General features: G+C 45.4%; 1 protein-coding gene across 2 annotated transcripts in view; it reads right to left on the bottom strand.

Moving 5' to 3' along the window:
- MAP4K2 (mitogen-activated protein kinase kinase kinase kinase 2) overlaps positions 1–12,410 on the bottom strand; it is a 348,117-nt gene extending 335,707 nt beyond the window's left edge. For both annotated transcript variants that reach the window (XM_086938087.1, XM_086938086.1), the window contains exon 1: positions 12,213–12,410. In XM_086938087.1, coding sequence (XP_086794213.1) covers positions 12,213–12,332 — 120 coding nt within the window. In that variant the 5' untranslated portion in view covers positions 12,333–12,410. The remainder of the gene's footprint in view (positions 1–12,212) is intronic.
- Positions 12,411–12,729: the final 319 nt, after the last annotated feature.

Below are 12,729 nucleotides of genomic sequence, written 5' to 3'. Positions count from 1 at the left end.
TCCCAATATGAGGTTCAGCGACAATAAACAAACTGAGCTAACCTTTGAAATGCAGCGCCTCACGCGCACGCCGGATCTGGAACTTGGGGCCAGTATGCAAGGTGCGCCAAAGGGAGACACGGCGGCTCCCGACTCAAAACTGTTTATGGATCTTAAGCATAGCCTGAAAATTGATGTGAAAATTGATCTCCTCACTACGAGATTCATCCGCCTCAAAGAGAAGATAGACAAACAGGAGAAGCATTTTGATCACCTGCAACGCCGCACAGCTGACATTAAACACATGCACACATCTTCTGGGAAGCAGCTTCTTTACATGGAAAAGGTGCGGTAAACTATAAAAAATAAAAAAATGATGACCTGGAGGTGCGCTCACGCTGAAATAACCTTCGTAGACTTGTCTTCCCTGAATCAACGGCCATGGATAGTATGGAAACCTATGTTAAAACCATGTTGAGGGCTCTGTTTGGCGATGGCCTTACTCCTGTGTTCGTGGATGAGCATGGGCATCGCTCCCTGAGCCCGCGTCGTCCCCTGAGCCCGCGTCGTCCCCCAAGCCCTGGCGAGGCCGACTGTGACCCGGCTTTTGAATTACAATTTTACGTCTTTCTAGAGAACACCAATCTATCCAATATCAGCTGAACTCCATCTCCCTGTATCCAGATTTCACTCGGATGGTGTAGTGTGCCAGCCAGGAATTTTTGCCTGCCAAATGCATTCTGCAGAAAGCTGCCATCCCCTATTTTATGATTTACCCAGCCAAGCTCCGTATCAGTATCAATGGGAAAATTCATTACTTTCCGTTCCCCAAGGCTGAAACTAAGTTCTCGCGAGGTATGGCTTCTCCCTCAATGAAGCAAACGCCCTCTTCTGGAGGGTCGACTAGAGATCACCTTAGTGACCATGACTAATAGCTAATTGTTTGCTATGCTACTGCTTGGGGCCGTGAGGGTTGAAGGTCAGCTTCTGGCCCCATGCTGGCCATGTCCTAGAATACTTTCCGGTGAGAGGCCAACTGCCTGGAGAGACTGGACGAGTGAGGATCAGGCTCCCAGGAAGCAGGAATGGCGACTGAGTACATTTGCTATCTCCCTACTTTTCTTCCCTAGCCACCCAGCTAGCTGCTTTCCTGCTGGGGAGTATACCTGGTCCTCTTGGTGCCCCATCAAGGATGATTCCCATTATAATGTATTACTATTGGTATGATGTGTTAATTGGGGGCGAGGAGTCAGGCCTTCAACTCAATAGTAGAGTTGAAATGGAAGGGGGTGGATTTTGTGGGGACTTTAACATGTATTCTGTTGCAACTGTTTTTTTACTTTTTCATGTCACACAGTTATCAACTTTTATAAGTACATCTGTATCCCAGCTGACACTTGCTAGACAAGGAGCAAACACTGCCATTGATATTCGCTGGCTACTGTTAAATATTTGACATGGAATGAGCAGGGGCTCAGTGACCAGCGCATAGCGTGATTAATGCTTGCATTCCTGAACAGGCAGCACAATGACATATGCTTGCTTCAGGAGTTACACTTGACAGATGCAAGCTGTTCCTGTTTGCGCATGGGATGGATTGCAGAGACACATTGCCAACTTATTCTAACTATGCACAAGGTGTTGCAATACTCCTCCGTAAAGGGTTACTATGATGCCTGCAACATAGGTGATATACAGGGCAGATTTATCATCCTAGCAGGCACTCTACGGGGTCAAAGATACGGTGAGGAAGATAGGGCCGTAGGACCCTTGCCAAATTACTTCGCAAAACCCTGGGCCAGTGATTACATCACAGAACTGGTGGATGATAGGCGGACAGCCCATACGGCCCACAACGCTATCCAACGTATCATGACTGCGTACTATGCTGACTTGTACGGGTCCTCAATGCCTCATGATCCCGCCGCCCTGGCCTCCTAATTTGACACAATACAATTGCTCTGGTTTGATGACTCGCATCACCAGTTCCTGGATGCACCCTTCACAGCTGAGGATATCCTGCGGGTCATCCACAGAATGCCTGTTACCAAACTGAAACCGGATAAGCCCCCTGTCAGTGCGACTCCTATCGACCACGGTCTTTGATTAATGTAAATAACATAAATTCTGGCCAAGTTATTAGCCTCCTGCCTTCTCCGTCCAGGCCAGGCATGTTTTATCGACAGCACACAACTTGCGGATCTCATTTGCAGTACCACACTCAGTGGATCCCGAACTTAGAGCTGCGGCGATACTGCTTGAAGCCACTAAGGGATTTGACTCTTTGGAATGGCTATACCTTTTTCACCTCCTGCCCGCACTAGACTTTGCGGCAGTTTCCTTCGCTTAATTCAGCTACTCTAGATGCAGCCTACAGCTTGTCTGCAGGTCATTGGCTCAATCACACCAGACTTTCCCACGTCTTGGGGCACCCGCCAGGGATACTCCCTGTCTCCCATACTATTTGCAGTTACAATGGAGCCCCTGGCTGACTGACTACAACAACACCACTTATGTTGAGGGCTTGGGTTCACCCCCAGGAGAATCCTGGTACCTATGTATGCGGATAAAGTCACCTTGTATGTGCGCGACTCTCAATCCAACATTGTCCCAATCGTAAAGGAAATCATTCACTTTGGTGGATATGCTGGAATAACTAACAACTGGTCCAAATCCATTATTGTCCCGCTTACCCTGAATATGCAGTTCTTTGAATCTGAATTTCCCTTGCAGTGGGCATAAGCTCTGGTCCTCTGACTTGGAGTCTGACTCAACAGAGACCTGGACAACTCTGGAGGTCAAATTATGACAGACTGATGAAATGGCTGGAGGACTGGGTGTCGGTATTGACAAGGCTGCTGCTCTCCATAGCAGGTAGAGTTGTGATCGCCAAAATAGTGGTGCTCCCAAAATTATTTTACTTATTCCTCAATCTTCCGCTCAGATCTAACTTGATTGCTCTAGAATGTGCTGACAAACAGTTTCATCTGGCATGGAAAATGCGGACACTCCCCTTCGAGCAGGGTGGGCTGGGTGACCGAGACTTGAACCTCTTATTTCTGTGCACAGGCACAGTTTGCTCATTACTGGCTTCATTCACCCTACCAAGTTTAAGCAACACACAGCCCCATAACACAATTAAATAAATCCCTGTCCTCTAGGGGCTGCCCTATTCCTGCCTCCTAATCGCCCTCATGCTTAAATAAGCACGTGGCCTGTATGAAATGGGCTAGGGACTGGCTCTGGGCTCGGGCGGGGCTTGACTGTATGTATGCCGTGAATATATATCTCTTGCGGGATGCCCCCTGCTCCTTGTTTTTGCTGCCACTAGCGCCAGTAGACATTTGAGACGACTTCAGCTTCACACCTTTGGGGTTGTGTACCCAGATGGCAGCTTCCTCACTCTACTTGGCATACCCAGTCCATGCACCTCTGGATGAACTCATCTACCAACAGCTGAGTGCTCCCGTTTGAGCATTGCACAACAAATTCCCTACAGCTCCCCGACATTCAATGCACGGAATCGCTAGCCCATCCTCATACAAACGTATCATGCACGTCTACGCCACGATGCAAGATAAGGCCCTGGTGTGTGTCAACTCAGCCTGGTCCACTTGGTCTGCTGATCTGCTCTCTCCCATCAGTGAGGAGCAGTGGCGCTACTGCTGCTCTCAATCCAGAGCCCTCTCCACAAACTACAGGCTTTTTGTAATGGTCTTAATATAAACTAAAACATAATGCGGTCGGATGAGCCACACTCTGTCCCAAGCATCTAAATAACATTAACTGGATTGGATGTTGTGTTGTGTTGTGTTGTGTTGTTGGGTATTTGTGCAGTGTAGTTAGCCAATAGCATGTCCTCTTTGTACTGTTAGTTGTCAGGTGGGGCCTCAGCACGTTATTCTCATCCAGAGTTTCAGTAATCCTGTGATTATATGCTCTGGCTAATGTGTTCTGGTCCATGTCTGGTTGGATGGTAGTGTCACCCATGAGTTCTTGTATCGTCTCAGAAGTCTGTCGAAGATCTTTTACCAGATAATTATCCAACTCTTAAGTTGGTAACGTCCCCTTGCAAGGGATTGTGGATAGTCTAGGCCTGTGTTGCTGGCTTTATCAGGAGTCTTAGCCGCAGGTCCCTTTGGAACTAAGGGAATAGCCCACTACAGGGCACTGTGTTGGGCGTGTGGGTGATGTTGTGCCTAACTGGTGCTTTTGTGTCTAACTGGTGCTGTTGGTGTGTCTGCCTGTGTACGGTTTTGTGGTGGCGAGTGTTTGGATATCTCCTTTTGGGGCTGCCAGCATAGCACAATCAAAGTCAGAAGGGAAATGTGTAGCACTGTGCGTGTTTGCATTCCAAAGTGTAATCACAGTCGGCCATCCACAGTAGCCCAGAAGAGGAGACATAAGTAGAAACCTACACTGCCTTTTCAAGGCACTGATACTGCCTGCTGCTGTTTATTTATACCAAGTGAGGAGATAACAACTGGAAAAGCATGACAGTTGAATACGTAGGCAGAGCCCATGGAACTTATTGAAGGCACACATTTCTCTTGATATCCCAGGGAGAGTGGCTAATTGTGATCACCAGTTTGCTTCCCAAGCTCCTATAACACATTCAAAAGGCTCCCAGAAGTGGACTCCCATATTTGGATGATCTCCATTGGGTGAGCACTAGCCGGTAGGGCCTGGCTGGTATGTCTAAATCATCTGTTGCCAAAATTCTCAAACCAGACTTGCTCCCTTCCTTTTCTCACTGTTTATATTTCCATCCATCCAGTTATCTCTGTCTCCTTCTCTCTTACCACCTCCCTCTCTCTCCTCTACCTCTTTCCTGCATTCTCTCTCTAGAAGTCCCCCCCGTGCCAGCCGCAATTAACCTCGTGGTGACAGTGGCCCCAGCAAAGCCTTGGGCTTTCAAACCTGGCATCCAATGGCTCTAACCCACCTGGAAACTGCCCGATGGATTAAAAAGGTCAGTTCAGCCCTGCTAGCCAGGTCAGGATGAAAGTCCTTTCCAAGCTCATGCCCTCCGCATCAGACGGTGAGACACGCAATGGTTGACTAGCTACTGCCCTGGTAGAAAAACTGCTCAGCCCAATGTCTATCATCCCTCCACACAAGTCCAAACCTGCATTTCATATCCCAGGGGCCACTGTAGAGCTGGGTGTAAATGAAGTAGAATTATATTTCCTTTCCATCTTAACCTTCCTCCCAAACATTTGACTGCATGGCAACACATGAATCTTAGCACAGAGCAAAGAAGAAGACTAACCAATGCAATGATGTCAAGGCAACCATTTTAAAACAAGCATTGGTAAATCCAATCCGCTGTGCTTTAATGTGCAACGCATGTTAATAAAGACCTTTAAAAATATATTTTAGATACATTGTATGACCAACTGCTGTCTATTACATTAAAGTCTACTGTATTGACTTTGCAAATGCTGCGCTAAAAGGAGCAGAAAAATAATATTTCTGTATATAATGCATATAGAAGATAAAAAATTAATGTGGCAAACAGAATGATTGAGTGTACTTTTCAGATGTAAAATAGTATCTTATGCATTTCAATTGGAGAACTTCCTGGAAGGGGGAATGTTACACCAAAGAGCCATCCTCAAAGTGAACCAAAACCTACTCTCTATATAGTTTAAGCAGCTGGTAACAATATGTCAGCATACAGCTGCACTGTCAAGTAAGACCTAAAAAAACCCTTAGATAATGTATTATCAGTACCTTCATTGCTCACTCTAATATAAAAAGAGTAAAAACCTGCTAAACGTTTGTTACAGATCAAGAGAACAGCTCATTTAATTTCCTATTTTATAACATATTTCATAACCAAATAACCAGTCAGGCTATTCCAAAGAGGATCATAGCAACAAATAACAAAGAATTAGTCACCCATATTGTATATTGAAAGCAGGTCAGTTCTATAAAAATATTGGGAAGTTATTGTCAGTCACATTCCTTTGGAATAATGAGGAATGCCGAGCAAACCAATCCATCCTCCCAACATATAGAGTGCAGGGAATGATACTAGGGCAAACCAACAGAAGGCCTCCATGGTCCAACGAATGCATCAAAGCAAAACTAAAGGCAGAAGCATCTAAAGTAGCCACAGCATTTGAAATGGATCTAACAATGCCCGACTAGTGCTAGCTGGGCTGAAACCTTTAAAAGTGAAGAGCACAACATGTCTTAACAGATGACTATAAATTAGTGTGTATAATGTTCAATCCAGAGGCTGTTCTCTGGACTATGGTAGGCTTGACTAAGGTCTGGGTTTCAAACATGTCGTGGAAGCTTTCAATGCAGAAAGAGTAAAGCATGGCCCACTTAGGTATAGAATCAAAAAATACTGTATAGTGCCCCCTCATATTTCCAGAGCAGCTTGTGTATAAAAAAGTCCCATGTGAATATCCATCTAATTTCCAGCTCATTACCCTACTTGAAGTGGAAGGTAAATGTTTCGCTAAAATCCTAAACAATGACTTAGAGGAGTGGTCCAACACGGTGGCCCTAATTCCCATTACTCAATTGGGTTTTAGGTACGGCATGGCACTGAAGACAACTTGATGATTGTCTCTTCATTGATCAAAGCGCACTCGCCCTAACCCTGTATTAAATGGTGTCCCACTGGAAAGGGTGAGAACCTTTGTATACCTGGGCGTCACCCTGACTGAAGATTTCAGTTGGGGCCCACAGGTATCCAAATCTGCTCTGAGGTTGTCGCAGATCGTAGGGGGCATTGGCAAGTTCCAGAGAACAACCCTGTTTAAGCCAGTTGCCCCAGCCCTTGAGATTTATGGGGCATAAGCTAGACCAGCTGTGATGTACGGTGCAGAACTCTGGGGCCATAAGAGTACACCAAGCATTCTTAAGGTGGAGCAGGCCTTTATGAGGAATTTGGTAGGCCTCTCCCAGAGCACCCCGCTCACACCCCTGAGACTAGATCTAGGTTTAGAGTCCATCTCAGAACTGCTAGCTGCTCGACCTCTCCTGTATTGGAGAAGGCTTTGGACAGTACCTGAGCTCGAGGATTATAGAGCTGAATTCACTGCAGTTTGGAGGCAGTTGAAGAACAAGAATATTCCCTGGTTAGCCCATATTAAAGCCCTTGTACATCAAATTGGTATGCCCCAATTATGGGAGACCCCGGAGGTGAGCTGCTCGGAAGTGAAGAGAATAGAGCTCTTGGCCTCCTTGAGATATTACAACCTAAGTCTGCTGCATAGCTCGACAACTTTGGGCAGATTGTCCACAGACTTTTTGCAGGTAAAACTCGTGTCCAAGAGGGAGGAGTTTTTGGACTTAATACAGCCTCTCCTTGCAAGAAAACTCTATACACAATTAAGACATGGTTGTCTACCTTTTGGGGCATTTACTTGTAAATGGGATGGACGAGAGGAGGGAATTTGCCCAGTCTGCAACAATATTAAAGAGGATATCGTTCACGTTTTATTACTCTGCCCAGCTTATAGTATAATACGGAGATGCTGGTTGGCACCGTTATGCAGACGTTTTGGTCTAAGGCAATGTGCACAAGCTGCTAGAATTTTAAGATAGGACACCTCCCCTTTTATTGTGTTTGCGGTCTCCCGGTTTTTATATGGTATGTAGTGCAGAAGGCTCATTCTCATATGAATTGCGATAAATTGTGATTAATTGTGATGTTTGTTACCTTTCTTTTGATAACTTACTGTTTAATAACTTTTTAACCATGTATTCTTAATTATTTATGTATTTTATCTTGTGTATGTACATATTCTATCTGTGCTTTTATGGTCTATGACCGCAATAAAGTTATCAAAACAATGATTAAAGATGCAAACTGCAAAAAGGCAACACCCCTGTTTCATGTCGCCTTGATAGATTATAAAACTTCATTCGAAAAAGTGGATAGAGGGAGAGTGTGGCAGAAGCTGTCCAACTGGGGCATCTCATAAATTCTGCTCGGAGCCATTAGAAGCCTATACACAGGAACATGGGTAAAAGTAACATCTAGTAGCGTCACTACCCATAAAATCAAGACTTCTTCAGGAGTAAATCAATAGTGTATCCTTGCACCACTGCTCTTTAATTGATACCTGGCTGACATAAACACAGCGCTGGGGTCTGCACATGCTTTTCCTCCCAAATTTGCTGGCTGCCACATACAATGCCTCGAGTGCACAGACGATACCCTATTATTCGATCACACTGTGGTAGGGCTGCTGCGATCTCTGGCGGCCCTTCGCCCGTTATTGTGAGGAAAACAAACTTGAAGTTAATTATATCAAAACAAAAACCATGGCTTGTGGAGTCAGAAACAGATATGCTCCCAAATTCACGTACTCAATTTCTCAGTCAACAATGTGGTTCTGGAACAAGTGACAAGCCTTAAATATCTGGACATCCATTTTAACGACTGCGGCTCCCATGTTACACATCTTAGCTACATAAAGGACTCATCCTTGTCAGAACAAGGAGTTGTGTAAAGGAATTAACACCAAATGTATTCCCACACTCTAGTATGGCTCGTTGATTTTTTAAAGATCATACCTTAGCTAGGCTGGACAAAGTGTAAACAAGATGTTACAGACGTTCATTCAACCACCCAGATGCGGCACCATCCTCACAGATATGGCTGGAATTTGGTCTTCATAAGCAATCTATAATTTCGAAGGCCCGCTTTTTGGGATATTAGACAAATCACATCACCTGGGTCTCTGAAAGAAGTGATAAGGCGAGGTTTCCAAGACAAAAAAACTTACGTGGGAACCTTACTTGAGGGAGACAAAAGAAGCTCTAGATGCGTTGAATATCTTTGTACACAACTTAACCCAGAAGCTCACTGCAAAATTGTTGGTAAAAATGGCAAACATTCAATCGGGAATGGATGACAAGATTGGTCTCGAAAAGCCCAAGCCAGTTTATGTGAGTCTTTGTATCGAGAGCCAAGGAAAGCAGTCTACTTAGCCTGCCCCATGAAACTGCCCATTAAAAAAAGAACTGCTGAGGCTGAGGTGTGGCCTAATTCCACTAAAAGCCTATAAATTTGGGCAGTTAAAAGAATCTACGGAACAGCAACGCCGCTTATTTAATTACAAGAAGGAAAGTCTTGTGCATCTTATATATGTGTGTCCATCCTTGAAAGGTTTAAGATGCCACTGGCTGTAAGCCCCGTTTCGTAAACTTGCCTTAATACAATGTGACACGTCTATCATCGCATGTCTGAGCAGTGTGAACCCGCAGCTATCGGACAGATGTGTGAAATTCTGCAGAGAAGCACTGAAGCTACTGAACTGATCGCCAGATACTTTTTAACTGTCCTACTTGTTGGTGACTCCTTATCTCTTTTAGCTGTACCATATTGGACTCTTTGACTTTTTATTTTTTCAAATGAACGTATAGATTATAGTTAAAATAGTTTTCCGTATAAAATTGCATCTGTATCTGTTCTTATTCATATTATAGTTTAGCATGGTGACCAGCGCCTCATTTTAGGTCTCATTGCATAACGTATAATTAGCTGGGGTGGCCATGGTTCCTCCAGCACCAAATGTTATTAGTAGACCTCAGCCAAAATGAATTATATTCCTTTTTAATGATTAGGCGCGTTGCACTTTATTAATAACACATTTTATCTATTGACCTTTTAACGGTAGGAAGGGCACACACCTTACATAATAGGAGTAGGTTGTTACTTTGGCCGAATTTGAGGGGCCCTTTTTTTTATAACTAGGTGTTCAATACCGCACTTAGCACTTTAGCAGATTAGGTTCACAAGGGAGTTGAGTGCTGCTTGATGTATAGATTGATTGTGTTGCACTGTTTTTAACTTTGTGCTTTCTGTTTTATCCAGACAGCTGTTTTTCTATTGTGATGGATTTAAATAACTTGGCACAATACAGTTTACCTATCTATCTATCCTTCTGTCTGTATGATGCAAGCTAGCTTTTTATTCAGGGGATCAGGGAATATACATCTCCTGCCTTTGCTGTCCTGGGAAAGAGCAGATCTTGGAAACTAGAGTACTTTCATTGACACAGGAGCAAATACTATACTACAGATCTGATACTTCAAGAGCAGATATTAATGTGATACATTTTTACTAAACGAGAAAAAACAAATGCATTCATGCTTTTCTTTACCATGCAGATACGATATGTATTAGTCTTTTAGTTTTCTCATAGAAGTAGTGAATGACATGGAACTGCTACTGTGGTTATCAATTATGAATTGGCAGTTGCTCCTTTTTAACTCTCCTTGAACCTGATCATGGGCGGTTAAAAGGTATCTGAGATACAACAAGATCCATTCTAATTTGAAGTTGAACTGAGACGCATGTTGGGGATATTACTGTGAGCAATTATGCTTTTTCTGAAAATTTTCTGTAGTATTCACTCCTTGTGGGTTGTTTGGAATCTTTTTGGAGATATTCAGCGACGGGTATCTTTTTCTACTGATGTCAACAACACTCTTTTCCCCTGAAGAAGTTTTATGGCGAAACACGTGCTGCCTGCTGTGCAGATGAACAATTGAGGCTCTTGGCAACATGTGTGGACATTTCAACAGTCGTTTTGGATATCGGAGCGACTCTACTGTGGCTAAGTTGCACAATAGAGGCTTGATGCAATCCGTATATCTGTAAATCTTATTGCACAGTAATGTTTTGGATTAGGTCGTGAATTTAAGTATTGGAAAGAATGTAATGTATAATAAAATCACTATGTTATATACTTACTTTTCTGTTTGTTATTAGTCAACACCCCTCCCAATTCAAGTACCTTTGTGGCAAGTATTAGAATCATGAGATAGGATATTATGTTCTTCAAAGAGAACATTACTAATTTGTTACATCGAAAAGGAGACTGTCCCAAGCATCAGTCTGTTAGTCTAGGAGCATTTAATGCAGAGGGCCAGCCTTTTACTTCCAGTGCAGGAGAAAAAATAAAGAGAACCATTCCTGTACATATGTTGGTGCAGACACTGTACAGTCTAGTCCCTCTTCTACCATGCCAGCCTTTAACTTCCACAAGAGTCTATAATGCCAACATTTGACTGAAACAGGAGCTGTCCTTCCGCCAACATCATCAGCTGCCGTGAGGGCCTTGAACAGTCAGCGTATGACTCACAAACGGGAGACAGTAGGAGGGAGCATGAGATGCAGTTCGACAACATCATTAATGTGGGGTTCCCCGCTGTGGCCCAGCACGATCGGCACCAGTGACATGCCAGGCAGAAGCCTCAGATCTGTGCTCAGAACAGAAAGAAGGGGACGTGCCCAAGCTGTGCCCAAAGGAACATGAAAGAGTACCCGGTGCTTATGCAACCTCCTCTGCATTTGAAAAGTGCAAAAATTGGACTTGCCTGCCCGGACAAGAAGATGCTGGTTTGACGGAATAAAAAAAGGGGGTTTACATATGAACAGCCTTAATACCGAGTCGTGGAAGCAGCTTAGTAATGAGATGAGACCTTCCCAACTCTGCAGATTAAACACAGCCCTCAATCCCCCATCCCCTTCCCTTCTCATGATGCGTCGGAATTTCAGGATGCTTCAATTAACCTTATTGTCCTTCTGCTTCACTGAGGGTGTCTAGATGTCCTGCCTCACACCCCTTTTCCCAAACCCATTTCTACATTTCGTTGTCTCGCTTACCTCTCAAACAACCCATGACACTCTCTCTTCCCAAACCCGATGCCTCTGTATTACGGTAAAACCCTATGTTTAAGAGGGTGATCCCATTAAAGTAAATGAAGGATAACTCGATTTCTGTGTGATGCAAGTTGGCAAAGAGATTGACCTTCCTGACATATCTGTAAGAGTGATGATCTTTTTGCAGACTTAGTATCCTCAAAAAAGAGGGTGACACAGACACTCACCACACCAAGAGTAGTTGACGAGCATCACTTGCTCTTTCTGCACCCTAGCACGACCACAACATCCATCGATAGCTGGCAAGCCCCTCCCAGCAATGCCCTCTTCACATTCGCTGCACAGCGTGGCGGCGACAAGTTCCTCCCTGTCACCCTCCAAGGGTAGCCTCCCTCTTCTCACTCCTCCATGGGATGGCATACGTCACGACTCGCGATCCCTCGCCCCTCTCGACAGGATGCCCACTTCCCCTCACCCCTCTGTGTGTGGCGGGACGTTTCTCTCACCCTTTCCCTGATGCCCTCGCCTCCACCCTCCAGAAGATGCTCGCGCCCTCCGACCCACACCACGATAGTGTGCCCTGCCCGCATACCTTGAAGACATCCCCGTAGGTGCCGCTGCCCACCCTCTGGATGAGCTCGTAGTCCCGCAGGGGGTCCTGCAGGGACACGTCCCGCAGCTGCAGCAAGGGGGGCCCCGGGGGGCCACTCATGGCCCGAGAGCCGCTGGTTCCGTTTCCTCTGGGCCGCTGTCACAGAGCAGCAGGGAGAACAACACAGGGAGGGCGGGGGAGCCGAGATCCGGGAGGCGGGGACCACGAGGCCTGGCCCCCGGGGCCGAGCTTCGGCCCACAGCACAGCCTTAGCACGCCCACTGTGCCGCCCTGCCCGGTCCCAGCAGCTAAGCCGGCCCCCGGCTCCGTACACCCGCCCAGGCCCGGTACAGTGCACTACCCCTGGCAACGGCAGGCCGAGGCAGGATCTCCAGGCTGCGGCAGAGTCAACTGCTGTTAGAACGCTGGAGTACTCGGCTGCCAATCATTGACACAGCCATTTATGTTTGCTTTTGTATAGCAAATATTTTATATTGAGCTTCCGGAAGGCAGGCAG

The sequence above is a fragment of the Lissotriton vulgaris genome, chromosome 9 (genome assembly GCF_964263255.1).
Source record: "Lissotriton vulgaris chromosome 9, aLisVul1.2, whole genome shotgun sequence".
NCBI lineage: Eukaryota > Metazoa > Chordata > Amphibia > Caudata > Salamandridae > Lissotriton > Lissotriton vulgaris.
Note: the sequence above shows the minus strand (reverse complement) of the source record. Positions and strands in the feature narration are given on the sequence as shown.